Consider the following 26,525-nt stretch of genomic DNA (forward strand, 5'->3'; position numbering starts at 1 on the left):
TTTAAAAATACAGATTCTCCTGGGTGTCAGTGCAGGCCTACCCAATCAGAATCTCTGGGGCTGGATCCCAGGCACGTGTATTTTTTAAAGCTGTGATGGTGATACACAGTCAGGGTTGGAAGCCACCCCAGCCTTCTTTTTATGTGGCAGAAATGCTGGCTGTTCACTAGAGGTCTGATCCCTTTCCATAGGGGGCATTGCAGCTGGGAAGTGACAGCCCATCAGTCCCCCTTGCATGTAGGCAAGGCCTCCTGACTGAGTTCTGGCCAATGTAACGTGGGCAAAAGTGATGTCCACCACATGCAGGCCTGGCCCTCTACAACCTTCTACTCACCCTCTATTTCCTCTCTTCCCCTCCCTGCCAGCAGGCAGTTGATGCCTAGGGCAGCCCTCCCTAGGCTGTCGAAATTGAGATTTTTAACTTTTTAGGCCCTCCCTAGAAAGTTAAAAGTCTCAATTAACATAGAGATCTTCAGTGTTTTACTCCACTGGACAAATGGTAAAATAGATTCAAAATGATTTTCTGGACAAACGTTTCAACATCTTCCAAATGTGTATTATTACCACTCCTTCCAAACAGTATTTTTGAAGTTTGCTAACTTATCACTACAGGGTCAACTCTCCCCACCCCTGCTGAGTGTCCCAAAGTTTCATCTTCCCTACCCCAGTGTCACAGAGCCCCTCCTTCCCTGCTGTCTACAAGGCAACCTCAGAGGGGGTATAGGTGTATATGCACTTGGCTCAAAAGCTTGCCCTCTCCCCTCTTTCCTCGTCATTTCAGAGTCTCTTCCTTTATTTATCAGAGATAGAAAAGAAAAAGGATGTGAATGGAAGACAATACTGTATTGAGATAATCAGGGCATGCAGGGTTCCATCTGTTTCTTCTAATCCTGAGATAAGGAAGAAATCCTTCTGCTAGGTGAGCACAGTACTTACAGTCACCCAGAGTTGGAAACCCGAGTGTGAGTCTGGAAGAAGCATAGCGTTTTGCTAATGAGGAGTCCCACGGTCCAACTGTGCTGAGTCTTGGCAGTGGGCTGCCTGTTGGCGCATTTCTCCAGTTAATTTAGCTGTTGTTACAGCAGATCCCACAGTGGTGCCCTTGCTGGCTGTTTAAACAGGGAGCATGCTCAGTGTGGCTAGGCTGTGGGTGGCAGGGAGCAGGGCAGGCACTTGTCTCCCTGGTAAAAGAATCAGTATAACATACTGGAGAGACTGATTCTTGGAGCCTTCTTGTAGGAGAGACATCCAGCAACCATTCCTCGGATGGCTCCCAGCTCTACTAAAGACTGCCCCAGTCCAAGCTGACCTGCACTGGGGAGGATGCCAAAATGTCCCACTGAGTGAGTAAGGTAAGGGGACGAAATTAAGTATTTCCTTTACAAAGACGCTGGTTAAAGCAAACTCTGTTGTCTCCACTAGTTTATGTGGTTCTTTTGCTAACATTGTCCCCAAATCTCAGCTTCTCAGGGGCACGCGTGCGCACACAAACACACACACACACACACACACACAGAGAAAAGGAAAGAGAGAATATCTCTCTATGATGGGTCTGAAAGTAGCCAAGCCAGGATGAAAAAACTAGAAGCTTGGGCTTCTAGACTATTCCGTTTTTGCTTTTGTTTTGGTTTTTTAAGCAATGTAACCTACTGAATTTGAAGTCTAGTATGATGAAATCTCTTCCATTTTTTATACGTCTGAGCACTCATTTCCCTGGATTTGTTCAGGAAACCGCACTCCCTTTCCTGTCTTACCTAGTGAAAGCCATTTCCTTTAAAGCGAACTTCCTTCTTGGACTAGGAACTTACCTCAGGTTGCATCTTCTTTCCTGTTCCCCTGACAGAAGCAAGCAGAGAGCCACTAATGGTCCCAGTAAGGAGGCCTGTGGAGAGTATTGACCATTACAGTGCTGACCGATGGTAAAGCAGCTGCAGTGCCCAAAGCGGGGCAGGCTGAGCTGAACCTGCACCCTGGCCAGCCGTGTATGGAGGTGTGGATGAAAATCACAGCAGGACGGCGGGAGTCCCTTGAAAACACCCCTGACCATCTGTGGGAAATACTTACCACCCACATATGCATAGGGAAATCACTGTGGGGTGATTTCCGTCCCTCAGCACTGAGTACTGGGGTTCAGTAACATGCTCAAGACTGCACAGCTGGTGAGTGGAGGAGCTGGGACTGGAACCCAAGTGGGCCCGACTCCAGAGCCTGCGGCATGCACCTGAAACCCAGTGTAAAGCCGTGAACAGAAACACACCTGGAAATCTTAGTGGAATCCACAGGATCGTTTTCCTTGGCTTTTAATGCCATCAAAGTAACTATCAGGTTCAGAATTTTTCCCTCTTTATTATAAATTTATACACTTTGCCTGAAATATAGCTCTTCAAGCAAAGTAAATGGACTTACTGCTTTCCTTGACCTACTACTGAAAAATACATTCTCCGTCAAATACTCAGCCTGAAAACAAACACACACACTTTTTCATCACTTTTTAAAGATTTAATGGGCTAGACTTGTTCTCCCTTAAAACTTATTCTCAGGAATAGGCAATTTTCTAGACTCCAGAGAGCATTTATTTGCCTCTCTCTTGTGCTAACACATTCAGTGATAGTAAATTAGGTCTTGAAAGAGGCCCATTCATTGTTTGGTGCCATTGGTGTGCACCAGCAGAAATACTCAGTGGGCTGAAATAATGTATTGGCATCCTGAGCACCAATCCTAAGCAGCTTAGATCCAAAACAGCGACTGGCTTGCACAACACTTCCAAAGGATTGTGCATCTGGAAACGTTTTTATGATCAGCTATCTTTTCAGCCTGGTGAAGGAGGTCAGTAGACATTTTCCCTGTTTAAATGGGATGGGGGGAGGGCGCGGTTGGAGGGAGGCCACAGTCACACAAGGTTATGGAGAAGCCAGATGGCAGAGAGGGAGAATTCTAGCAATAACTCCTCAGGGTTCCTGGAGACCGCGACTTCCAGAGTAGACCGGTGCTTGAATCGCGATTCAGATCGAGGCCTTCCGAACCAGGGGTGAGCCTAGGTGAGGACCAACCACTGCCCCCTCCCCCGCCCAGTAGGCTTCCTCAGGGGCGGGGTGCTCCGCTGGGTTGGAGCTGGCAGGGCCAGGTTCGGCATGCGATTTGGAGAGAAGGGACGAGACCCGAAAGCCGAGTTTGGTAGAGGTGAGCTGGGTGGGAGCTCATCCCAACTCCCCCATTCAGAAGGTCTGCAGGTAAACAAAAACGTTCCCCACCCCCCTCACCGCTCTGTCCCGGGTCCCGGCGTAAAGAGGGCGGGTCCCGGGGCGGGTCCCTGTCCGGGCTGCGCACCCTGGGGGCGGGGAGCGCGCACCACCCTCGCCCCACCCCGGCCGAGGGGTCTCCTCCCCGGCGCGCGCTCCCCGCCCCCTCTCCGGGCGGCGGCGACGGCGGCGCAGGGGAAGGGGCGGTCGGGGGCCGGCTCTCTCCTCCCACCGCGCTCCCGCCGCACACGCTTCCCGGCACCGAGCGAGCGGCGGCGAGGCGGCGCGGGCCGGCCCCGCTTCCTTCTCGCCGCCGGCGCAGTTCTCGGGCGGGCGCGCGCCGCGATGGCCCGGGCCGAGCGGGGCTGAGCCCGCCGCCCGCCCGCCCGCCGGCCCGCCGGCCCGCCGGCCCAGCCATGGCGAAGCAGTACGATGTGCTGTTCCGGCTGCTGCTGATCGGGGACTCCGGGGTAGGCAAGACCTGCCTGCTGTGCCGCTTCACCGACAACGAGTTCCACTCCTCGCACATCTCCACCATCGGTAAGGGGCGGTGGCCGGGGGCGCCCCGGGCGCCCCACCCTCCCCGCCGCCGCCCCTTGTCGGGGCGGCCCCTGCCCCTTCCCCAGCCCGGGAACAAGGGTCCGCCCCTCCGGCTAGAGGCGGTGTCGTGGGAGGCGAGAACGAGGGGATGAGTCCCGGGGTGAGGGGCCACCGGCTGGGGATTTAAGCCTGGGTTCCTGGAGGTGACAGGCTCCCTGCTGCTGTCCGTGACTATGGAAGCCGCTCGGGCCTCACGCTGGGGAGCCTCCCCGTGGAAGCCGAGACAACAGGGTGGCGTAGGCCTGGGTACCCCAAGCTGGGGCAGTGAGAATCAAAGCCACCGATATGACATCCCCCCACCCTCAGGTGCAGAGGGGGAGGGGAAAAAAAGCTTGTGCTCGGGGAGAGGGGTTCGCTGTGTGGGGAGCCGAGTTACTGAGTCACTGGGTACCCTCAGTCCAGGGGCGACCCAGTGTGGAGCCAAGAGGGGGGAAGAGAGGAGGAAGGGAGGAGCCAAAGGGATTGAATTGACAGGGCACAGTTGTGGAGGGAAGCCACAAGGTGGGACACCTGGGAGGAGGGCATGGCTAAGGTGAGAGCCAATGTGCCGGTGAAGGGGGCCTTTACTAGCCAGCTTCAGAAAAGCAGTCAGCTGAAGCATCTGTTTTGAAGGCGGATGAGGACCAGGAGGATTACTTGCCAGGCAAGGGGGTCAGAAGGCAGGCAGGACTCACCTTAGAATAGATCTCTTTGCTCTGGCAATGCTGGAGCCTGTGCTTAGAGGGACGAGGCCTTGTGGCATCCCGGACAGGACTGTTATGGGCTCACTCGTTCTGGGAAGGAGTGGGTGGCCTCCCCTCTGAGAGTCCCCTCTTGGACCCTGAGTGGCCTCCTCCTCTGAGAGGTCTGAGTGGAGGGTATTCCACTCACATCTAACGGGTTCCCTGAGTGATGTCCTGGAGTGGCTTCAGCACCGCCCAGGTCCCCTCTCCTGTCAGGAAGGGCCCCAGACTAGGCTTCCACTTGAGACTTCCGCCCTCCCTCCCCACACAGACTCCTTGCCAAGAGGAAAGAGGGAGCAGGTAGAGCCAGGAGGACCAGAGCCTCATGGTTCAGAGGCAGGCTTTGTTGTCAGACAGACCTGGAAACCTCACTTTGGGGCAGCGTGACCTTGAATATCACTTAAGCTTCTGAGCTTTGGTTTCTCATCTGTAGAATGGGAATGATAACAGTTCCTACCTGCCCAGCTGTTGTAAGGATTAAATGAGATAACGTTTGTAAAAGACTGCTGCTATTACCGTTGTCATCATCACTGAGCTCCTAGGGTCTCATTCTCTCTTTGCTTCACTATCTTCAAGGGGCTCAGGATCAGGGGACAGATAGATGCATTCATCTTCCTCAGGGGAGCTGTAAAGCTAGCTCCTAGGAGGCTCTGGAGCTTGGGCTGAGCCGCTGTTTGAATGAGACACATCTCAGGGATGGGACAGGTCTGGAGACCAAGGGAGGGCTGCAGGCCTCTGGGGAAGGCTCAGGGAAGAGGAGATGTTGGGGAAACGCCTGGGAATGGCTGAGGAACCAGATGGGATATGAGGACAGGTTGCAGGCTTGAGGACAAAGGGCAGCAGGTTAGCACTTTCTCTGCACTAATGGCTGGGTCCACCTTTCCCCAGGATAGAGAGGACTTTTTAGGAGTTTAGATTCCATGGAAGAGAGAGAAACCTGCCTTTCTTCACAGCAGCCTTTTAAAATCTGCCCCACTGGGTTTCTTAAATGCTTTCCAGTTTAAAGCTTTCCACAGCACTTGTGACTCTGCCTTGTCTTAGGCGTGTTTTTTGGCTGCAACTAAGACTTAGGAGAAGAGTTGGATGGTCAAGAAAAGCTTTCCCTTCTGGGATACAAAAAGTTCCGCAGGGAGATGGAAGGGGCAGCCAGGAGACAAATCAAGGAGCCAAGAAAATGGGTACTACCAAGTCCTATTCATTAATTTATCCATTCCAAAAAAAAAAAAGTGTGTCCTATATCTGGGCTTGCGACCTGAAGATTCCCAGAAGAATAAAACCCAGGGTCACCTCTCCCAAGCTGCTCCTTGTCTGAGACACATTCTTTTACCATCATGGACATTGATCTCTGCACCTTTCCCAGAGCTGCTTCTGTGGAATAGGGAAAACAGGGCAATTCACCAATTACTACCAAGACAGAGCTCAGATTCTTGGATCATGTCAATTTGTGATTCACTGTTTAGGCCACTTACTGTAAGAGCATGTGACATTCCAGAAATGGGCCTGCAGGGGGCAGTGAGGAGACCTCCCAGGTAGGTGGAGGCACTGACCGCCCCTCTTCTTTCTGGTCAGCAGGTGGGCAGGTGGCCCTGAGCTGGGTCCGTGCCACAGGCATTTATTTCCCATGCAGCTGTGCTGACCCTGAAGGGGCCCATGCAGAGGCGGGCAGTCAGCGCTGTGATGTTTTCTGCTGTTTCTTCACCTGTTAAGCCAATTAACTAAGCATTCACTACAAAGTACCGTGCCAGGCATGTTAGAGACAGATTGCAGTCCACCTTTTCCTGCCCACAGAAGCCTGTGATCTAGTTGGGGAAGCAACACAGGCGAAAAAGAGCCTTGGCCACAGTGAGAGAATCTCTTTGCGAGCACTTTGTGAAGCACTCTTCAAATGTAGGGGATGGATGATGATCCTTAGTGTTCCTAGTAATGAAGGTATTACATTCGGTATCAGCAGCTAAATAACCACGCAAGACTGGTCTGAGGCAGCCCGTGAGTGGTGAGGGGCCCGTGCACGTGTGCTAACGCTACACAAAGCGCTAGATGGAGGAGGTCGCAGAAGGAGAGGGGCCCTGTGGCCGGAAGCGGCAGGGAGGCTCAGCGAGGAGGGCAGGCTGGAGAGAGGGCTTGCAGTGTGGGCTGCATCTCAGTTCCTGTAGGGGAAGGAGCAGATGGAGCGACGGGAGCAGAGCCGACAGAGGTGGGAATTCAGTGGGTGTTCATGGAACTCTGGGCAGTCTGGCTGGAACAGAAGGGAGTTTTTAGGGGAGGAGAACATTCCTCTGTTTATCTCTCTGTCTCCCAAACTATACTTCACGTGCCTTGAGGGTCAGACCAAACCTCATTCCTCTTTGTTTTCATAGTCCTAGAACAGGGCCGGGCACGCTCTCCATAAATGTTAAACTAATGAACAAATGAGGGCAGAGGGCACTGAGGGCCTGGCTGAGGAGCTGGAACTCCAGCCTTCGCAATGGTGTCGAGGGTTTCTTGAGCAGGGGGATGAAGATGGCACTTAGGATGTTGGCTGGGAGAGGGGCTTAGGCCTTGGGGCAGGGAGACCAGTCAGGGGAGACCAGTGGTAGTATGTGGGCACGTAGGACCCTCTCAGCTCGTCCCTCCTCTCTCTTCCACCCCTCCCCCTCCTGTGGCACCAACACCAAACTCCACGCAATCACCTGTTCTTGTTTCCCTCCAGAAGCAGCGAGTAGTTCAAATCTGAGAGGGCCTCACGTGGCTGGCGCTGCCTGCCCAGCGGGGAGATGATGTCCCATCCTAGTGGACATCTACGTGCAGGGGACCTTTGATTTCCTTTCTGTGTGGCGACCACGTGTCAGCCGTTCATGCAAGCTGTAGGGACTGCCCGTGAGTTGGTTTTCTCCCCCCAGTCCTTGGTCTTCCCTGAGACCCTGTCATCTCTGTCCCTGTTCTGGGGACCTTTTTGTCTTAAAGGCCACCTTCTGGGCTTCTAGGAGGCTTCGGCCTATAATTTTCTGGCTTGACTGGTTGAACGGCTGTGGCTTCAGGCTTGGTTCCTCAGGCTGGGTTTGCTGCTGCAGTAGCATCTTTCTCAGGAAGTTCTGTTTGAACTGGCTCTCCTTGCCTGGGGAAAGGGCTTGTGAGTAACTGAAGATGGGGGAGTGGGCTGGGGAAGGACCAGGGGGGAGAGATCAATAGCCTGCAATCAAGTGGCCTAACAAACATGGGGGCCAATGCTTGGGCACCGTGGTCCTGAGGTCTGCGGGTCCCCAGACCGTAAGGCACTGTGTATACATGCTGTGTACCCTGCGGGAGGGTCAGGTGGGTCTGTGTTCCCCACCGTGTTGGGAGGCCTGCAGAAAGGAAGGGGAGGTGAGAAGCTGAGTAGAATAGAAGGAGCGCAGACCACAGGCCTAAGATTCGCCGTGGCCTTACAGACACTTAACGTCTCTGCCCTTAATTTCCACATCTGTAAACGGAAGATAGTAACAGAATCTTCCTTAATGGTCTTTGTGAAGATTACAGAGGCTAACAGATACAAAGCACTTGGCAGAGCTCTCAAAAAAAAAAAAAAGGCAGCTGCTCTCATTGTATTATGATTATCCCTAGCTCATAAGAAAGCTGGAGATGAACAAACTGTCGATATGTGCTTTGAGGTCATCCCGTCCATCCCTCGTGCATTCGGTCATTGGGGCACTCTGCAGAGCACCCGCCGCTCTGAGCCGGGCAAGGAGCTGGGGGGACAGCAGTGAACAACATGGGAACCGGGGTGCCAGCTGCCCTTCCTGGGGAGCACATGAGTAGACTCTGGGTTTCATTTCCGCTTTGGTGCTATTTCCCCCCTTGCCCTGACAGTGCCGGGGCTGAGAAGGAAGAGTGAGTTGGCGAGGCTGTGCAGAGGCGGAGGAGTGGGGAGAGACGTGACCCCCCGAAAGGACGGCTCTGCCTCAGGGCTCTGACCTCAGCCAGGTGTCACTCTGCCTCCAGCCCTGCTGTGCACACCACCCCCCCCACCAAGGACATGATCCCTGAGAATGGCTCAGAAGCCCTCATTTCAGCTGCTCTGTGCACCTGTGCCACCTGCACAACTGCAGATTCACCCACAGCTTCGAGCGCCCTGGTTCCTGCTTCTTCCTCCTCCTCTTCTCCTCCTCCCTGCTTCCCAGACAGCTTGGTGATGAGCTTTATAATAAGAAAGTCGATATTTGGCTATTACTCTTCTACCCTGATTGCCACCTCTTCTCAGAGTGCCTTTTTCTGTAATCTAATATTTCCGCCTGTTTCCCTGTACAAGTGCCAATTTTCTGCACAGGCCTCTGACCTCTCCTTGGCTATTCTGCCCTGGGTAATGTGCTTTGTCAAGGGGACCACAGAGTTTCCTGGACATGTAATCCCTCCCACTGAGGAGGAAAGAACTAATCATTGGCCCTATTTTATAACTAGGAAAACTGAGGCTCGAGGGAAGTGATGCTCACGTCTTGCACGCAGGTGACCCCAACTTGAACTATCTCCTCTCCACTTTCCCCAACTGCATTGGGCATGCCCTTGCTCACCCCAGAAGGCCCATCCAAGGCTGCCAAGCAGAACCTCTCTCCTGGGAGCCAAAGGGGAGAGGACGTGTGCCTCCCTCACCCCATCTGAGGGCTCTGGGCTGGAGGGACAGTTGTACCACTGCTGTTGGCTGAGTCTGCTTCCTTGACATGACCCTCTGGGGGACAGTCCGGGGTCGTGATTGAGGAGTCTGGCCGGGGCACCTTTGAGGATGAGATCTGAGTGTTGCCCGCATGTTACTATTTTGATAACGTATTTACGGAGAACTCTGTGACTGGGGCCCCATGATCCAAAGAGAGAGCCGACAGTTGGCTTCAAAATATGGGTCATTCTCTGATCCCTCTTCTCTGATTACAATTTTCTCTCCACTGATCTTTTCTCCTGGAATGTACTGACTTCATTCATTCACTCATTTATTCCCTCACACACCTACTCATTCATTTTTTTTTCTTTCATTGATTCAGTTTTGTTGAATAATATACACTGAGTATCTGCCTTCTGCCAGGCAATGAGACTACGAAGTGAGCGAGATGCTGTTGTGCCCTCACAGAGCTGTTGAGGAGTCAGGCGTCCAAACAGACAAGCAGAATTTATGCAGAAGCCATGTCAGAATGCTTTGGAATCACACAGGAGTGATAAATTCCTCCTGCATCGGTTGGTGAAGGCTTCACGGAGGAAGTGACATTTGAGTGAGGCCTTGAAGACTAAGCAGGGTGCCCCAGGGGACGGGGCTGGGGGCGGGGTGTGTGGAAAACGCCTCACGACTCGGGGCTGCTACTCTTCTGCCTGGCCGTGGTCGCACCAGCTTAAGTTCAGCTAGAGCCTTGCTGGGAGTTTGCTCTGTGGGCTCCGTGTGAGGGCAGACGCATCGAGAGGGCCTGTTCCCTCCAAGATGTTTGCTCCTGAGGCTCCGGGCTCCAGTCTCTTCCTCCTGGAACCTTCTGCCGCCTGTCAACACGGCCCAGCCCAGAAGAGGCTCTGCGGAGGGCGGAGGAGTGAGTGGTCAGAAGCCTGGCGGCTCTCGGCTGCCTCAGCGGTACCCACGGACCACTCAGCAGCCGGCTGAGGGAGCAAGGCCCAGGTCAAGGGTCTGCTGGAGGGGAGCAGGACGGGGTTAGCTGGAGCGCGTGGCACACGGCCCGGAGGCCCTGTGGAGGTCTGTGCATGCAGCAGTGGGAAGGGCAAGGGGACCGATGTTTCCCGAACACCTACTCTGCACAGGGATGGTGTGCTTTACACACGTGAGCCAGTCTCTGTAGAGATCTCATCGTAAAGTGGGGGGCGGGGGGTCTCCAAGTTGGCCTTGCAAGTGTTTGAGGAGTTTCTTGGTACATTCTTCAGTTAGAGCCTCCAGACAAGTTTCTGTGTCCATGAATGTGTGTTTCTATGTTCATGAATGTGTACGCACACGTGCGTGATACTGGTGGGTCCCCAGGAGAGCCCAGAGAAGGGCAGGGCCTTGCTGAGCTTTCCCTCTTTTATCACAGAGGAAAGAATAATGTGGCCCCTCTTTTTTTTCTCTTCTGAGGAACTGCAAGTTTGACTGAAATGTGTTCCTGCCTGGGGCCCTGATCCTCCAGATCTTCCCCCTGCTGGTACCTTCTTGTCATTTAGTCCTCAGCTCAGATGTCACCTCCTTTAAAAGATCTTCTCTGACCAGCCATTCTAAAGCAGCTTGTGCCCGGGTGCCCTCATCCTCTACTCCATTATTCTGCTTTTGCCTCAACACTTATCACTCTCTGAAATTACTAGTTGACTTATTTATTATCTGTCTTCCGCACTAGAATAGAAGCTCTCTGAAGACAAGGATCTTTCTGTATTATTTGCAGCTGTGTCTTCAAGTACCTAGCTTAGGTCCTGGCACATGGTAGGCATTCAATAATAGTTTGTTATGAATGAATGGATGAATGCATGCGTACATTTCCTAGAGAACTTTTGCTCTTCCCTGAGGGAAGTTGCAAGTAGTATTGGTTTCTTGGGACTCACAGACAATGAGAAACTCACTATGTACTCATGTACAGTTTGGAACTGTGAGAAGAGGGGAGAAGAAGGGGAGCATTTTGTAAAGGGTGAACAGTTTCCAGTAGCTTTTACCTTTTCTGCTCAGATACATGCTATAGGAGAAGCTCAGACATAGCAAGGAGCAAGAAAGTGGCTCCCGTGATCCCTGTGCAAGTGGGGTCCTCTTTGGTGAATGCAGAGATGACAGGTCAGTGTCTTACACTAAGGTCAATATTGCCTGTTGCTCAGGGTCACTGCTGGTGTCAGATGATGCCCATCAGCTCAGCCAGGCTGCTGAAGTGACCCTCCAGGACTCTGGAGTAGGAGATCCTAGGGCTCAGGCACTGGGGCATGCATTCCTCTCCGCATCACGGGAGTCCATGTTTGACTGGGAAACCCTTCTGCATGATAATAGCCCCTGGGTTCCTGGGTCCAGGGTCTCCAAAGACTCTCCCTTCAAGAGAGAGCCTGGGGGCATCTTTTCCCCTGAACGAGGCCAGCATGAGGGACAGTCATTCCGGAGCTGGGTAAGAGGAAGTCAGTGGCATGCAGCCCCACTGACAGTGAGGCTAAGAGTTCCCAGACAGAAGGGTGATGCATTAAGTGGCAGGCTTGGGGCAAAGACACTCTCCCCCGCCCCTCACCTGACTGGTGTGAGGCACACTTGTGCCTGGAATCTTCTCTTAAGCTTTGTCTCTTAGCTCTCCTTCTGTCTTCTTCCTCTCCCTGTTCTTCCCCTCCCTTGTCCCTCAGCTGGCGGGGAAATGGTTTCCTCTCTTGCTGAGGGCAAGGGATTACGCTGGTGCCTTGTTTGGGGTGGCAAAGTCAGGCAGCCACCTCCCCGCAGGGTCTGCCTTCCCCGACAGTTTGTTTTGGGATTGCTCGGGGTGACCTCCTGCCACATCCCACGTGAGCTCCACACATTCTGTCCCGTACATGCTGGTTTCCTGCAGGGGGAGGGGCTGGGGTCCTTCCTGGGACTTGAGCTTGGTAACCAGAGCCAACATGGCTCCAGGGATTGGGTATCTGCCTTGGGTTTCAGATGTATTAAGTTGTTCCTGTGGTGGCGTCTCATTGCTGATGAAAAGGCTCAGGTCACGCTGGCTGCCGGGCCTCTGGGCTGCGGTTGATCACGGTGATAACATTTGGCACCCAGAAGAGTCCTGTTTCCACTTGAAGCATGTGGCACTGGGCGGGCAGGCAAGCTGGCACCTGACATTAACCCATGAGGTGCTGGCTCACCAACAGGCACACCTAGCTTTGCCAGAATTTAGGGTGTAGCCAGACTCTGGGGGCCATGGGGCTCCCATGGTGGGTGGCATTTTCACTTTTTGTTGAAACACTCCAGCTTAGTGTGGCTGTCTGCCCTCTCTGCACCACTCTGCTTCCTCTTCCTGACATGAGCTCCCTCCTACTTTCTAGAGCTCTTTCTATTCCCTAAGCCATGACCCTAATCTCATCCCCCCCATAGGAGATAGCTTTTTCAGCTAAGATTTAATGAAGCTCTTTGTGCCAGGCTCTGTGTTATGGGTTTTGTAGCTTATCTCATAATCCTCACAAAAATTCTCTGACATCAGGGATTGCCATCCCCATTTTACAAGTGAGGAAACTAAGGCAAAGAGAAGTTAAGTAGCTTTCCCAAGACCACACAGGCAATTAGTGGTAAAGGCAGGATTGGAACCAAACTCTGACCTCACAATTGTGTTGTTAATGACCTCGCCACTCTGTTTCTTCTTTTTTTTTTTTTTAAACATCCTTATTGGAGTATAACTGCTCTACAATGGTGCGTTAGCTTCTGCTGTATAACAACGTGAATCAGCCATACGTATACACATATCCCCATATCCCCTCCCTCTTGCGTCTCCCTCCCACCCTCCCTATCCCACCCCTCTAGGTGGTCACAAAGCACGGAGCTGATCTCCCTGTGCTATGCAGCTGCTTCCTACCAGCCATCCATTCTACATTTGGTAGTGTATATATGGCCATGCCACTCTCTCACCTTGTCCCAGCCCACCCCTCCCCCTCCCCCTCCCCCTCCCCGTGTCCTCAAGCCACTCTGCTTCTTGAGCTGCACTCCCTCCATGCTTTCCGGGGTTTTCTTTGGAGGCAGACAGTGATGGGAAGCAGTGCCGTTCCCCTGGATGTGCCCTGTTGCCTTCTTTCCATGGTCTTCACAGGCCCTCCACTGTGGACTGGGGCAGTAGCTAGGAGCTGAGGGAGTGCCAGTGCCGTCTCCCCTGCCCTGTCCCTCTGTCCCCAGCCCCAGTACCTAAGGCCTCGTCTTCTTGACTTTCTGCTCCCGGGGCTCTAAGGTCTCCAAGAACCTCTACCGGAGCAATGTGGAGGTAGCTGCTTGTTCCTTCACACCTGGGTGTCCCCTGTGCCCGGGAAAGGAAGCCGGTCCTCCTGAAGGGATGCTGACGTGGCGCTGTGCAAGGCAATGCATCTGGGCTTAGTGAAATCATGAGCTCTCAGGGAGCAAGGGGCTCCCTGATAATAGGTTATGGTGGGCTTGCTCCATGTGTACCCACTACTAGACACCTTGTTATACCAGAACAGGGGTGGGGAAGGCAGGGGCGGGACACAAAAGGCAGTAAGAGTCTGCAGCCTCGGAGGGTTGGGAAGCCACTGATCAAGTGAGGTGCCCTGGGTAGGTTTTAAGAAACCTGTTTGCAGTTCTGGCTGAGCCATAGGGTGTGGGAAGGGAGTAAGTTACTTGGCTTCTCTGTACCTCACGGTAATAATCCCTGCCCCTACCTCCTTCATAGGGCTGGCATGAGAACCAAGGGCTCTGGATCCCCTAGCCAGGGCGTGTGCTATGATTCTTAGCAGTATCATGAGCCATGCGTGTGTTCTACCTAGAGATGGGCTAGACAGTGATTTTCAAACGTTAGTGTGCCTTAGATGTAGTAGGTCTGGGTGGGCCCATTTGCATTTTCTAACAGGCTCCCCGGTGACGTGGATGCTGCCGGTCTCCGGATGAGCAAGGGTAGCGGAGTAGCAAGGGACTAGACTCTGCAATCCTTCCCACATCAAGGGTGCTCTGGGTTTGTTTTCCTGGCTCCTCCCCAAGAAGCCTTTATTTAGCAAAGGGAAGGTAGGAGTGAGAGGACTATCTTCTACCTATGAGGAGCTGCACATATATTATCTAATTTATATCCCACACCAACCCTTAGGAGGCCACTGGTATTCTCATTCTATGGACAAGCAAACTGAGGCTCAGAGAAGTTGAGAGTTCCCCAAAGCCACACAGCAAGTACCAGAATCAGGATTCAGACCCGGGTCTTTCTGACTCCAGTGCCAATGGATAGCTCTTCCACTAAATTAGAACCCTCAAACTTTCCTCTATCTAAAAAATCACCCGTGGTCCTGTTAAAAATACAGGTTTCAGGGCCTCACTCTCAAATTCTGATTCATTAGGTCTAGAAAGTCAAAGTAGTATCTTTTTTTTTTTTTTTAAATCACCCCAGGTGATTCTAAAGCTGAGCATCTGCAAAGTACACCTTGAGAATCGGAGAACTCCCATGCTGCCTCACTTGACACTTCACATGCAAAGTCTCAGTCCAGATGGAACTCCCAAACTTCGGCATGTACTAGAATCACCTGGAGAACTTGTTAAAACACAGATTCCTAGCCACCTCCACCCCCACCCCTGCCCAGAGTTTTGGATTCTGTAGATCTGAGGCGAGGCCCAATAACTGGCATTTCTAACAAGCCCTGACTGAGGCTGGTGCTGATGCCGCAGGTCCGGGGACCACACTTTGAGAACCACTGTCCTTAGAAGCCTGCTGTCAAAAGTGTGATCCGTGGACCAGTAATATCAGCCTCACCCAGAGGCTTGTGCGGCATCTTAGGCCGCATCTCACACTGACTCAATCAGAATCTGCATTTTAACATGGTCCCCACATGATTTGCATCCACTTTAAAGTTTGAGAAGTGCTGCTTTAGAGGAGCCAGGATGAGAACACACCAGGGGTGGAGACAGATGAAGAATCTCTCTTCTCCCTGAAGAGTTTGAAGGTGCAACAGAGAGGGGCGAAACTATTAGGATAGGAATGTACACCTAGAGGGGGCTGATGACAGCTGAGAGGTGAGACTTGGAAAGGATAGAGGACTCTTCCCCAGGGAAGGTGGAGACGACAGGACGTTCTGAGGAAATGAGGTGGGCCTCACAGCAAGGCTTCATCAGGCAGCTGTCACTTTGCCCTCAAGACAGTGGGCAGGGTGTTCTCCTGGATGCTTTCAGCGGTAGTGGTAGGGAGAGGGTGGACCGGGACTGAGCCCTTCAGCAGGGAAGACAGTGGCTGTGAGGAACGTGGTGGGTGAACCACCTGGAATAAACAGCTTCTGAGGTGGCGGAGGTGAGAAAGCGTGAGTGTCTAGGCGACTAAACAAGGCCAGTCTTTTGACTTTGCCCTGCAGTGCTCAGCAGTGGAAAAAAACCAACAGCCACGCAGGGACAGGGAAGGGGCCACGGATGGGCACAGGTCACACGGCAGGCCAGGGCTGACTGGTAGATGGACACCGTGGAAGGTGCAGGGTGTATGGGAGCAGAGTAGAGCAACAGATTCCACTAGAAGACCTTTGGGCTGTTAATCTTTCAATTTAAAAAGGAGGGGAGTGGGTGGGAGAGGAAGATCCCTCAGAAGGCATAGACTTTCTATGTTTCTTCCTTAGTGCCGGTGAAGAGCCAATACTGATGCATTTTATTTCTCAGAGATGTTACAACAAATTTTATTGGTGGTCAGGAGGGTCTAGGTTGCAAGACGGTGGTGGGGAGGTGCCATGAGCCGCCAGAATTCCCCAGCCTTGGTCCCTGGCCACACAGCTAAGAAGCGAGGGAAGAGGGGAGAAGGAATCCAAGCCCAGCGCTCACTCCCAGGGCGGCTCCCTGTCTTCTTGTCAGCCCTGCCTCTCCTAAGACCTGCCTTCATTGTCAGGGAAAGCTCCCTGGTGTTGGGGGCTCCTCCCGCAGCTGAGCCCTTCTCCAGAGAGAAACAGAAAAGCGTAGGTAAGGCCTCTCTGCCTGGTTAACACACTATTCTCCTCTCATTCCCCCAAGAAACAGTGCAAGGGCTCTGCCATCAAACAGGCCTCTGCTACTTGCTGTGCCAACCTTGGGCTAGTTATCTTACCTCCCTGGGCCTTTGTTTCCTGTCTAATAAGCTCTGTAAGGGCAAGGACCATCTGTTTTTTTGGCCACTTTGTCTGCATCTAGCACTGTGCAGGGCACAAAGTAAGTTCCCATAGAAGTTTGTGGAATAAAGGACATAGATTCCTCTCTCTCACCAGCTCCCCACCCTTGTGACCACTTTGCACAAGGTGCTGTCCTTTGACTGGGCTTGCTGGGCTGGTACGAGGATGAGCTGGCTTTATTATAAAATGAACAGAATCACTGATTCTCCTGGGAAGAAGGCACTGTACCAGGAAAGAACAAAGGTTTCTTGATTCCCTTCTATGCTGGGTGTTGGGGAGAAGCAAATTTTTTTAAAAAATATTTATTTATTTAGGCTGCACCAAGTCTTAGTTGTGGCATGCGGGATCTTTAGTTGTGGCATGCGAACACTTAGCTTTGGTGTGCGGGATCTAGTTCCCTAACCAGGGATCGAACCCAGGCCCCCTGCATTGGGAGCGTGGAGTCTTACCCACTGGACCACCAGGGAAGTCCCGAGAAGCAAATTCTTGACAACTGCTTGTCTAGGGAGGGGGTGAGCACGCTACTGCCCCCCACCAAGGCCAGGGGCCCCTCTCCTTCTTTCTCCCTCCTCTTTTTTTTACTTTCTTGGCACCCTCGGTAGAATGGCTGCCAGACGTTACCCATTTGGAAAAGTACAGCTCAATAGATATGAATCAGCTTGGGCAGGTGAAAAATGATTCACTTCCAAGCAAGTTGATTTAGTTCAGGTTGTCCCATCTGAATCTTTTTCTCCCTTTTAATTAAATGATGATTGGTCTCAGTGGTGAGAGGGAAGAGCCTGAATTTAATGTCTGTGTTTGTGGAAAGCTGGGGACAATGTGGATAAGGGGGGATGTATTCCTGTTGGCAAAGAACTAATACCGGCGTGGAATGGGCAGGGGCGCTGGGGATTCTGGCACCTTTGGGGCTGTGTTGTGCAGCCTGGGGACTACGGGCCAGAACTCTGCCTTCACCCTGTTTCTCACCTGAACCCTGGTTAATGGTGCCCATTCCTGACTTGTCTCCAGGGAGTGCACGAGGACTGCAGCTTAATTAACTTCCTAGACACAGCTCTTGACTCACTGGGCACAGTGCCTGGCACAGTTAGGGCTGGGGAGAGGCGCCTCATCACTGCTGTCACTCAGATTCAAGCCTGCATGCTGCTGGTGGTGCTGACTTCTGCTGCAAAATTCCCCAGATACGTTTCTGCGCTGGACTGGTTTGCCAAATCCCTTACGTTTCCTGTGTCTTGTGGCAGCTTAGCTCCTCAAGCCCCTGGGCAGATGAGCCTGAGAACCCTGATTGTCTACCCTCCCTCCCCCAACGACATGCTGTGCCACTGCCTCTTCATGTGGTCACTGGCAGTGACCCGGGAGCACCCGTGTAGACCAGGGCTGTACTTGGTATAGTGATAGCTGCGACCGACTGAATGTCCACCAGGTGCCAGGCACTGTATCTCATTTGGTTTCCTCAGTGACCCTCTGAAATGATTGGTAATGTCCCCATTTTACTGATGAGAAAATGGAGGCTCAGAGAAGCAAGGTGCCCAAGGTCATAGCTATGAGTTAAGTGGCCAGAGTTAGGATTCAAGCACAGGCCTGACATTGAAGCCCATGCTCCTTCTAGTAAACAACAATGCCTCCTCTGGTAAAAGGGCCTAGTCAGCAACAGATGCACTAGGTTGTCTCCTTGGTGGGCCTTTGCTAGGTGCTGAGGGCTTAATACACACTGTGGGGCTGAAACAGTCCTCCTCTCTCGCCAGGGTCTCTGTGCCTTCCCCACATTCACGACGGCACCATAACCCCCCTCCTGGTTGCTAATAAGGCAGAGAGAGAATAAACCCAGGCAAATGAGGTGGACTGCTATTCCTAGGGATTAGAGTTCCAGGAGGGATAAATACAAGTGGTTCTCTGCAGAAGTATAAATCAGGAAGACTTTACACGGGAGTAGAGTGAGACACGTTTTGGGGCTAAGTAAGGCAGCAACTGAGTGGATTCCCCCATATTCACTTCCCGTGTGCCACAGGCCCTTTACTCCTGGCAACTTGCAGCTCAAGGAGGAAGGGAAGCCCCATTCAAAGCCCTGGACACTCCCTGAGGGTCAGTTTTTGGTTCAAGAAGGCCTTTACCTTGTGCCATCTTTCTGCCAAATTAAACCAAAAGGAGACCCTCAGGTATGAGTGCCCTGGGCCATACTTCAGTTCTCAGCGGGTATCCTTCCTTTCTTTTTTTAAAAATTTATTTATTTTATTTTTTGTTGCTGAGCACGGGCTTTCTCTAGTTGTGGCGAGCGGGGGCTACTCTTCGTTGCGGTGCACGGGCTTCTCTCATTGCGGTGGCTTCTCTTGTTGCGAAGCACGGGCTCTAGGCGCGTGGGCTTCAGTAGTTGTGGCATGCGGGATCGGTAGTTGTGGCTCACGGGCTCTAGAGCGCAGGCTCAGTAGTTGTGGCGCACGGGCTTAGTTGCTCTGCGGCATGTGGGATCTTCCCGGGCCAGGGCTCGAACCCGTGTCCCCTGCATTAGCAGGCGGATTCTTAACCACTGTGCCACCAGGGAAGCCCCCTTCCTAACTTTCTTGCTCACTTCCTTTCCCCAGGTGTTGACTTTAAGATGAAGACCATAGAGGTAGATGGCATCAAAGTGCGGATACAGATTTGGTGAGTTGGGTAGGAGGAGAGGACCTGGGGCTCTCCCTAGCTGCCACTGCCACGTGTAAAATCCCAAGGCTTCATCTGGAGTAACTGGCCACCTCTTCAAAGGAGAGAAGCAGAAGTCTCAAAGCCCACCTCCTGCTCCCATGAGCCTTAATCTCTCATCTCTGTGGCTCCCGAGATCTTAGTTCCCCGACCAGGGATTAAATCCAGGCCCTTGGCACTGAAAGCGCGGAGTCCTAACCACTGAACTGCCAGGGAGTTCCCTCTCATCTCTTTCTTAAGAAACTTATGGGACTGACCGCAAGTCACCAAAAAGCAAGAATTAGAAGGAATTGGCAAACTAAGCACTGCGGGTTTGTCTTCGAATAAAACTTTTCCCTTGGGCCGTGCTGCCCTGCATAGCACTGAGGTAGGATTCCAAAGAGGGAGGGCTACGCCCCATCCTTACGGTGGGAGTTCCTGGTCGGAGTTCCTCACTACAGCACAGTGCAGTTCCCATAAGTAGCCACAGGGGGCCGCTATGGCTCTCTGGCCTGTTGCTCCTGGAAGCATTGCCTTTCCAGCATTTGGAGCGGCCTCCCAATTTCAGAGTGGTATGGGCATTGCCTGCAGAGGTCCCAGAGGGACTGGAGATGGAGCAGTCCCACCGGTCTGGACACAATGGCCAAATCCTAGAGACAGTTATCCAAGACCCAGTTATGGTTGTGGCTCCTAGTGCAGATACAGTTGACAAGGACCCACAAGCCCTGTCAGCACCTATGACCAGCCCTCTCTGCTGCAGAGTCAGATACGTTTGGATGCCCTCGGGGACCAAAGCTCCACTGATTTTTCACCCTGCAGCTCTCCAGTTTCTCCTGCAAAGGCACAGGGTCTCCCAGCTCCCGTTCCTCCCCTCCCCACCTGCTTCCATGGTCCCTGCTCTTCTGAAGGGCTGGCTTTCTATTGCAGGGACACAGCGGGGCAGGAGAGATATCAGACCATCACAAAGCAGTACTATCGACGGGCCCAGGTGAGCCACTATTTTCAGGGTTTAGAGGTGGGATGCTGCCACCCACACTCCTGGCTCTGGGCGTTTGAGATATTTGTGCCACTCATCCCCCAATGGGCCCTCGGATTGCCTGCTGGGGAGTGAGGGGGGTGGGCTCAGGGCGGTCTTTCAGTCGTTCACTGATCATTCATTCATCAGCTACTCTCTGAGCACTCACTACTGGCAGGTCCCCACCCTCACCCTCAACTTCCACCCTCCTCCCCGGGCCAAAGACCACATCGAAGTCTTGGTGCCTTTCTGCCTCAGAGAGCTCTGTGATGAGCCTAGGAAGCAACAGCTTTGGGGGTCTGAGAGAGAAGGAGACTTTTCTGGGTGCTGAGGGATCTTCATTGTGCTAAGCAGGAGAAGGGAGATTGGGACCCAGCATTTAAGGTACCACACCCGATTCTGACCCCATGACTGTGCACTGTCTCTGTGTGCATGTACCTGCCCCATCTCTCTCTCCTTCTCTCTCTCAGGGAATATTTTTAGTCTACGACATTAGCAGCGAGCGCTCTTACCAGCACATCATGAAGTGGGTCAGTGATGTGGATGAGGTAGGATGTGCTGCCTCACTCTTGGGGGTGGGGAAGGGCACCTCAGGGGGGAAAGCAAGGTGAAGGCCACATGGGAAGGGCTGAAGCTATCAGGGTTGGTGAGCAAACACTACCAGGAACCCTTGCCTTCTGCAGCCCCGGATCAAGACCTCTGGGTGAGTAAGACATGAGGAAGAAGCCCAAGCAGCCATGCCCTCCATACTCTGTACCCTGCCAGGCCGCCATGGCTGTGTCTTCCCCTGAAATGAATCAGGACAGAGCCTACGCTGTGAACAGCTTCCTTCCTGAAATGTCAGGGCCAGGTGGAATTGCGAGACTGGGGTTCCAGTCCTGGCTTTGCCACCACAGTTGCGGAGCCCTGGGCAAGCCATTTGAACTCTGAGTCCCCAGTTCTTCATCTGTGGAGTGAGGGGCTGGACTTAAGTCCAATGTCCTTTCCAGTTGCCCAACCCGAGGAAGCATCAGTGTCTTCTACCCTCAACAGTCCCCGTGACATCCCTCTGGGACCCCTGGGGTCAGCCATGGTACTTGGGAGAGCCTGGCACCTGCACCCAGTCAGCCCACTCTGTCCCTAGGGCTCTTAACTTTGCTGCTGGTGTGGAAGCCAGTGTAGGCTATATGGGTGGGGAGATTGGGGGAAAGGCAGCACTCACTGGCAGTTCTGTCTGTCCTTTGTCCCTAGTATGCACCAGAAGGTGTCCAGAAGATCCTTATAGGGAATAAGGCTGATGAAGAGCAGAAACGGCAGGTGGGAAGAGAGCAAGGGCAGCAGGTAAGTGGGAGTGAGCTGGCTGAATCCATCCCTTGGGTTTTTGGCTGGCTTCCTGGGCCAGGCCTGAGAACTGGGACCCAGGGTTCTATCACCATCATCAGACACCCCCCCTACCTCCACAGTAGCCTAAGGCACTGGCTGAATTGCCATCCTTGAGAGTTTGCTTTCTGTCCTTTAGGACAGTGATTTGGGGTCCATCCTGAAACAAAGACCTCTCCCAGCTCCAAGGCCCCCAAAGCAGGATTACCTCTGCCTAAGAGCCCACCCTGGTTAGTGCGGAGGAGGGACTTCAAGTCGCTCCCTTCTCCTCTAGCAGTATCCAGGCATAGCTTCTGTCCTACAGTCATCCCACCTCTCCACACCCACCCCCTGTCCTCCTTACACTTGAAAAGAGGTAGGAAGGGAAATGAAGGCATGAAGGGCCCACATTCGGAGAAGCCATGGCGGCAGAGAGGGTAGGAGGATGGTTTTGAGGGAATGTCCAAGCACACAGGGAGACCGTCCTCCCAGAGAACAGAAAGAAAGATGGGTACCACTGAGGCCAGAGTCACCCACTTACTCTGAGGGCCTCAAGAGTTTTTCCTCTCCCTCTTCAGTCAATAGCAGCCCATTAGCACTTGAAATAAAATTGTTTTTTAGTATAAAAAATAATACATGGTCATGGAACATTTCGAAAATAGAGGCCAACTCCTACTAGAACGTTCGTTATTTGTTGAGTACTGTATGTGTGGCCCTGTGCTAAGCAAGTGCTTACAGATGCATGACCCCATTTAACCCTTCCACAGCCTTGGTTGATAGATGCTCTCGTCCCCTTTGAACAGATGACGAAGCTGGGGCTTAGAGGGAAGAAGTAACTTGTCTAAGGTCATACGCTCTTAAGTGACGGCACTGGTATTCCAGCCTGGGTCTGTTTGACCTCAAAGCCCATGCTTTTCACTAGTTTGTCACAATAATTTTGTGTCTCTGGCCCCTGCCACGTGATGTGTGTGTGTTGGGTGTATGTGTGTGCCTGTGTGTAGGTGGGCAGGGGTGGGTGCATTTGTGGAGCATCGTCTCCCATTCTCTGCTAGCCTGTGTCTTAGGAAGTCCTAGTCTCATCTGAGAGGTTGTCTACTCTGAGAAACTGTCACACGACACAGCACGGGCCCTGAGTGCAGTGGCAGGAAGGATGCACCAGGTGCTGCGGGCACCTCCCTTCCCTTAGCGACTCCCTTTCAGGAATGTTCTTCTCTTGCAGCTGGCTAAAGAGTATGGCATGGACTTCTATGAAACAAGTGCCTGCACCAACCTCAACATTAAAGAGGTGAGTCCCGTCTCTTGAGCTGGGTCCAGCGAGGCGGGGAGGCGAGAGGACGAGGCAGCAGAGCAGCTGAGAGCAGATGAGCCCCACCCAGGGCGGGCAGCCACAGGGGTGCCGGGAAGAGGGGAGACCTGGACTAACTGCGCTCCTTGCTCTTCCAGTCCTTCACGCGCCTGACCGAGCTGGTGCTGCAGGCCCACAGGAAGGAGCTGGAAGGTCTGCGGACACCCGCCAGCAATGAGCTAGCCCTGGCGGAGCTGGAGGAGGATGAGGGCAAACCCGAGGGCCCGGAGAACTCTTCGAAACCCTGCTGGTGCTGAGCATCTTGCGCGGAGCGCCCCCGCCCCGCACAGTCCCCTCTCCCCGCAGGAGGGCTGCGGGCACACGGGGAGCCTGGGCTTTGCCCCGCTTCTCTTCTCCTTCGGGTGACCCTGTGGAGTCTCGGCCGCTGCTCCTCCCCCTGCCTGGCTCCGGGGAGCAGCTCCTCTGTCCTGTCCGAGCAGCCTCGCCCCCCTCCCCCCGCCCTCCCCCCGGGATGGCCCCCTCCAGCCTGTTTCCCCAGCCACAGGCCTGCCTCGAGCCCCTGATGTGCTACGAGCACCGCCTCACTACCCTGAGGTCCCAGGCGATGGCCCAGTCCGGAGTCAAGGCCACTGGAGGTTCCTTCTCTCTCAGTGCATCTGGTCTCCTCTCCGCTTCTCCTCGCTTCTTCCCACCTCTCTTTCTGTCCCTTCCCCTCAGCTGTGTTCCTATCAGAGGCCTCCCCCCGCCCCCCACGTGTCCCGTGTGGCTGCTGGTACAGCACCTCTCAATGCCTCCCTCTTTGCCGGGCCGAGGGAGTGGACTCAGGCTCAGGGGCACGTTCCCTGCTCTGCTCCGGGAGAAGCCCCACCCCGCTTTGTGGGAAAGTCTTCCCGTCCTTTCCTCCCCACCGCCCCTTCTTGTGCCATGGGCCTGCCTCCCCGGCGACCGGGGAAAGAGGAACGGCAAGAGAGGAAGGAAGGCCCAAACTGGTGGTCCCCACGCCTGGGGCTGTCCTACCTCCCGTCCCCAGCTTCCGCTGCACTTGGCTGCCTGCCCTCCTGCCTCTTGGGGGAACTGAGCTTCAGAGAAGAAAAAAAATGATGAGGGGTGGCAGGGATAAAAAGTCACCTCCATTCTCTTACCTGCCGTGCAGCGTGTGCACTATTTCTCCCTGCCCCCGGGCTCCCGAATTTAAAGATGTGGACCAAGGCCTGAGGGCACTGCAGGGGCAAGGAGAGCCCCGGGGCCAACCACACACTCCGGGAAGGGGAGTGTTTGGAAGTGAAGGACCAGCTCCTATATATCAGGTTAAGAGCCGGGACAGCAGTTTGCAAACCAGAGGGGAATTCGGCAGCAGCAGGGATTCCTGGGCCCCATCTTCCATTTCTTATGTAAGATGGGCATCTCCCCACCACCCTGGCAGGTGAGAGGTGACAGAACCACGATGGTGGTCTTTCACCGAGCCCAGCCTTCCGCTCTCAAGGTTTTCCCGAGACCCAAAGTTTGTGGGAGAAGGGCAGGGAGCTCATGGGCAGAAAGCAGGCAAGCCCTGGGTAGGAACGCTCGGTGCTGTTCCCTTCAGCCTTCAAGACCAAGTGCTCATCTTGTTCCTCTAGCTCCTGACTCAGAGGCCTGAGGGTTTGCCAACGGCACTGTGGCTACAGGTGGAGGGAAGCGGACTCCCTCCTCCAGGGCCCTTTGTTTCAGGAAGAAGTTTCTTTAACCCCTTATGGTCCAAGAGTCGTTTGCAGGAGGCCCTTTAAGGAGGGAACAAGTCAGTTACCAGCCCTAGTAGGGTTCCTCCCCACCTTCCCAAGATGGGAGAAGCCTAGGGAGGAAGATCGGTCTTAAGCTGCATTGCATGGCTGGCACTGGAGTGAAAACAAAACTGGGCATTGAACATTCACTAATTAAGGACTAAAATCCAGGACACACACACACGTGAAGGATTAAGAACCCCACTTCCTTACTCCTCTGAAAAAATGGGTGGGGGATGAAATCGCCAAACCTTTCCTCCGACTCTTATCAAATCAGGAGAGGGCGGGAGAGGGTAGCTCAGGATGAAGGAATGGGGGATGGGTTATCATAGTGGAAGGAAAAGGAAGGCAGGAATAGTTATAAATCGTCGGCTAATGAGAAATGTAAAGAGCTGACTCTTTAGGACTAAGTCACGACTACAGCTGAGGATGTTTCCTTGAGGACTAACTCCTCAGGTGTTAAAACATGCAGCATCACTCTGGGGTGGGGAGGTCAGCAGTGCCAACCCTCGGTGTGCCCTTAGCCAGGGACTCGAGGGAGGGGAAGTTATACTGGCCATTGGCTCCAACCTGTGGTCAGTGTCGCTGCTTTCCCTGAAGATCTGGCCGAGCACCATTGCCTTTCTCTCCTAGCCCCCTTGGGGAAGAGGGACTATATTTTTACTGTACCCTAGGGGTTCTGGAAGGGAAAATTTGGGATTAGGATTCTATGGCCTGAGAAGCCCCATCCATAAGGGCCACAGCTGGGGAGAGGTATGGGGCAGGAGGGGGGGGGTGGGATTTTAGGGTGCAGCTATGCTCATGAGGTACCAGAATCAGCCTCTCACCCCTAAACTTCAGTCCTGGAGGTAGCCTGGGACCTGGCCTTAGACTGTTGAGCAGGTGCGCCTGCCTGTTGGCTCCTCACCACCTTTGCACCTGTCGTCTTGAGGCTCGGCACAGCCCCAGGCTCTCCACCTGCTCCTGAGCCCCACCATCTCCCTGTGACGGGTAAACTTCGTGTGCTGTGTCTCGGGTCCAGGATATGAATTGTGAGCAGGGTTCATCTATTTTAAACACAGATGTTTACAAAATAAAGAATATTTCAAGTCACAGGTGTGACTGCCTGTGTGACTCCCTGGGAGTAGATCTCACTGGGACCCTGGCAGTTCAGGGGGAGGGAGAGAGGCAGTGCTGGTAGAAGAGGTTACAGAATCCTAAAGCAACAGCAGAAGAATGACAATGGAAACAGCAAACGTCTTCCGCTTGGTGCCTCTCCTAATGCCACCTGCAGGGGAGCCCCAAGCAAAGCCCCCATTGCTCGGCAGTGGGCTCCCATTGCGGAAATAAGATTGAGTAGAGTCATTGGGGAGATGCTGAATATCTATGTCTGAGGGTGTCTTTAAAACCAAGAAGGTTCTCATCTGCTTGGAATGTAACAGAAACAGGTCTTCCTGAAGGCATGAGGTGGGATTAAGTAATCTTTCAGAAGTTCATCCTAGCCCTGTGCTTGGATACCCCAAGGGAACAAGGCAGTCTAGAATCTTGGGGTCTGGGGACTGTTGAATACTATTACTCTGGGGTCCGGAGTTGATGGAAGAGGCAGAGAATGTTTGGAAGTAAAGATAAAATGAAGAAGGAAGGAGTAAAACAAGGCAGGGCAACGGTAGCCTAAGATCTTAACCTGCATTTTCCAATTTACAGAGAACTTGTAATGCTTTATCTCCTTTATTGGAACAATCAGACAATCACGGCTGTGTGAGATAAGGAAGGTGATTATCTTTATCCAAGTTGGACAGATAAGGAAACAGGTGCCTAGGGGCCCCAAGGAACAGTGGCAGAGTCAAGGCTTAAAAGGAACAACCAGAATTGAAATCTCCAGAGGGGAAAGCTTGGCATCTCTATTTAGAAAAATCTCTACATGCAATTCTCATTTGCAGCCAGAATTGAGAACCATTGACCTAGGCTTTCTGGCTACTAAGCCAGTGAACTTTCCAGAACATCTACTGTCCCTGTGGAAAGCCATGTTAGTGCGTGTACAAAGTTACAAGCTTCTGGAAAGTAGGCCAGTTTGAGGTAACGCTGGAAACAAAGAGGTATTTTAGGAGAGCTTCATCAATTGTGTTCAATCGTGAAAGGTGAGAAGCTGGGTGACTCAAGGTGTCCTAGGTTGCCCCTGGAGAAAAGGGATGTTGT

General features: G+C 53.1%; 1 protein-coding gene across 2 annotated transcripts; it reads left to right on the plus strand.

Moving 5' to 3' along the window:
* Window positions 1-3,594: 3,594 nt before the first annotated feature.
* Window positions 3,595-25,442, plus strand: RAB15 (RAB15, member RAS oncogene family). Of its 2 annotated transcripts, XM_068544027.1 has the most exons (7): window positions 3,595-3,779; window positions 18,856-18,916; window positions 19,862-19,922; window positions 20,420-20,497; window positions 21,180-21,269; window positions 22,507-22,572; window positions 22,731-25,442. In XM_068544027.1, the coding sequence occupies exons 1-7, from the start codon at window positions 3,656-3,658 to the stop codon at window positions 22,887-22,889; spliced, it is 639 nt and encodes a 212-aa protein (XP_068400128.1). In that variant the 5' UTR covers window positions 3,595-3,655; the 3' UTR covers window positions 22,890-25,442. The 2 variants fall into 2 exon arrangements, with proteins under 2 accessions (XP_068400128.1, XP_068400134.1); XM_068544033.1 differs by lacking the exon at window positions 20,420-20,497.
* The last annotated feature ends 1,083 nt before the right edge of the window (window positions 25,443-26,525 follow it).

This window comes from Eschrichtius robustus, chromosome 1, assembly GCF_028021215.1.
Source record: "Eschrichtius robustus isolate mEscRob2 chromosome 1, mEscRob2.pri, whole genome shotgun sequence".
NCBI lineage: Eukaryota > Metazoa > Chordata > Mammalia > Artiodactyla > Eschrichtiidae > Eschrichtius > Eschrichtius robustus.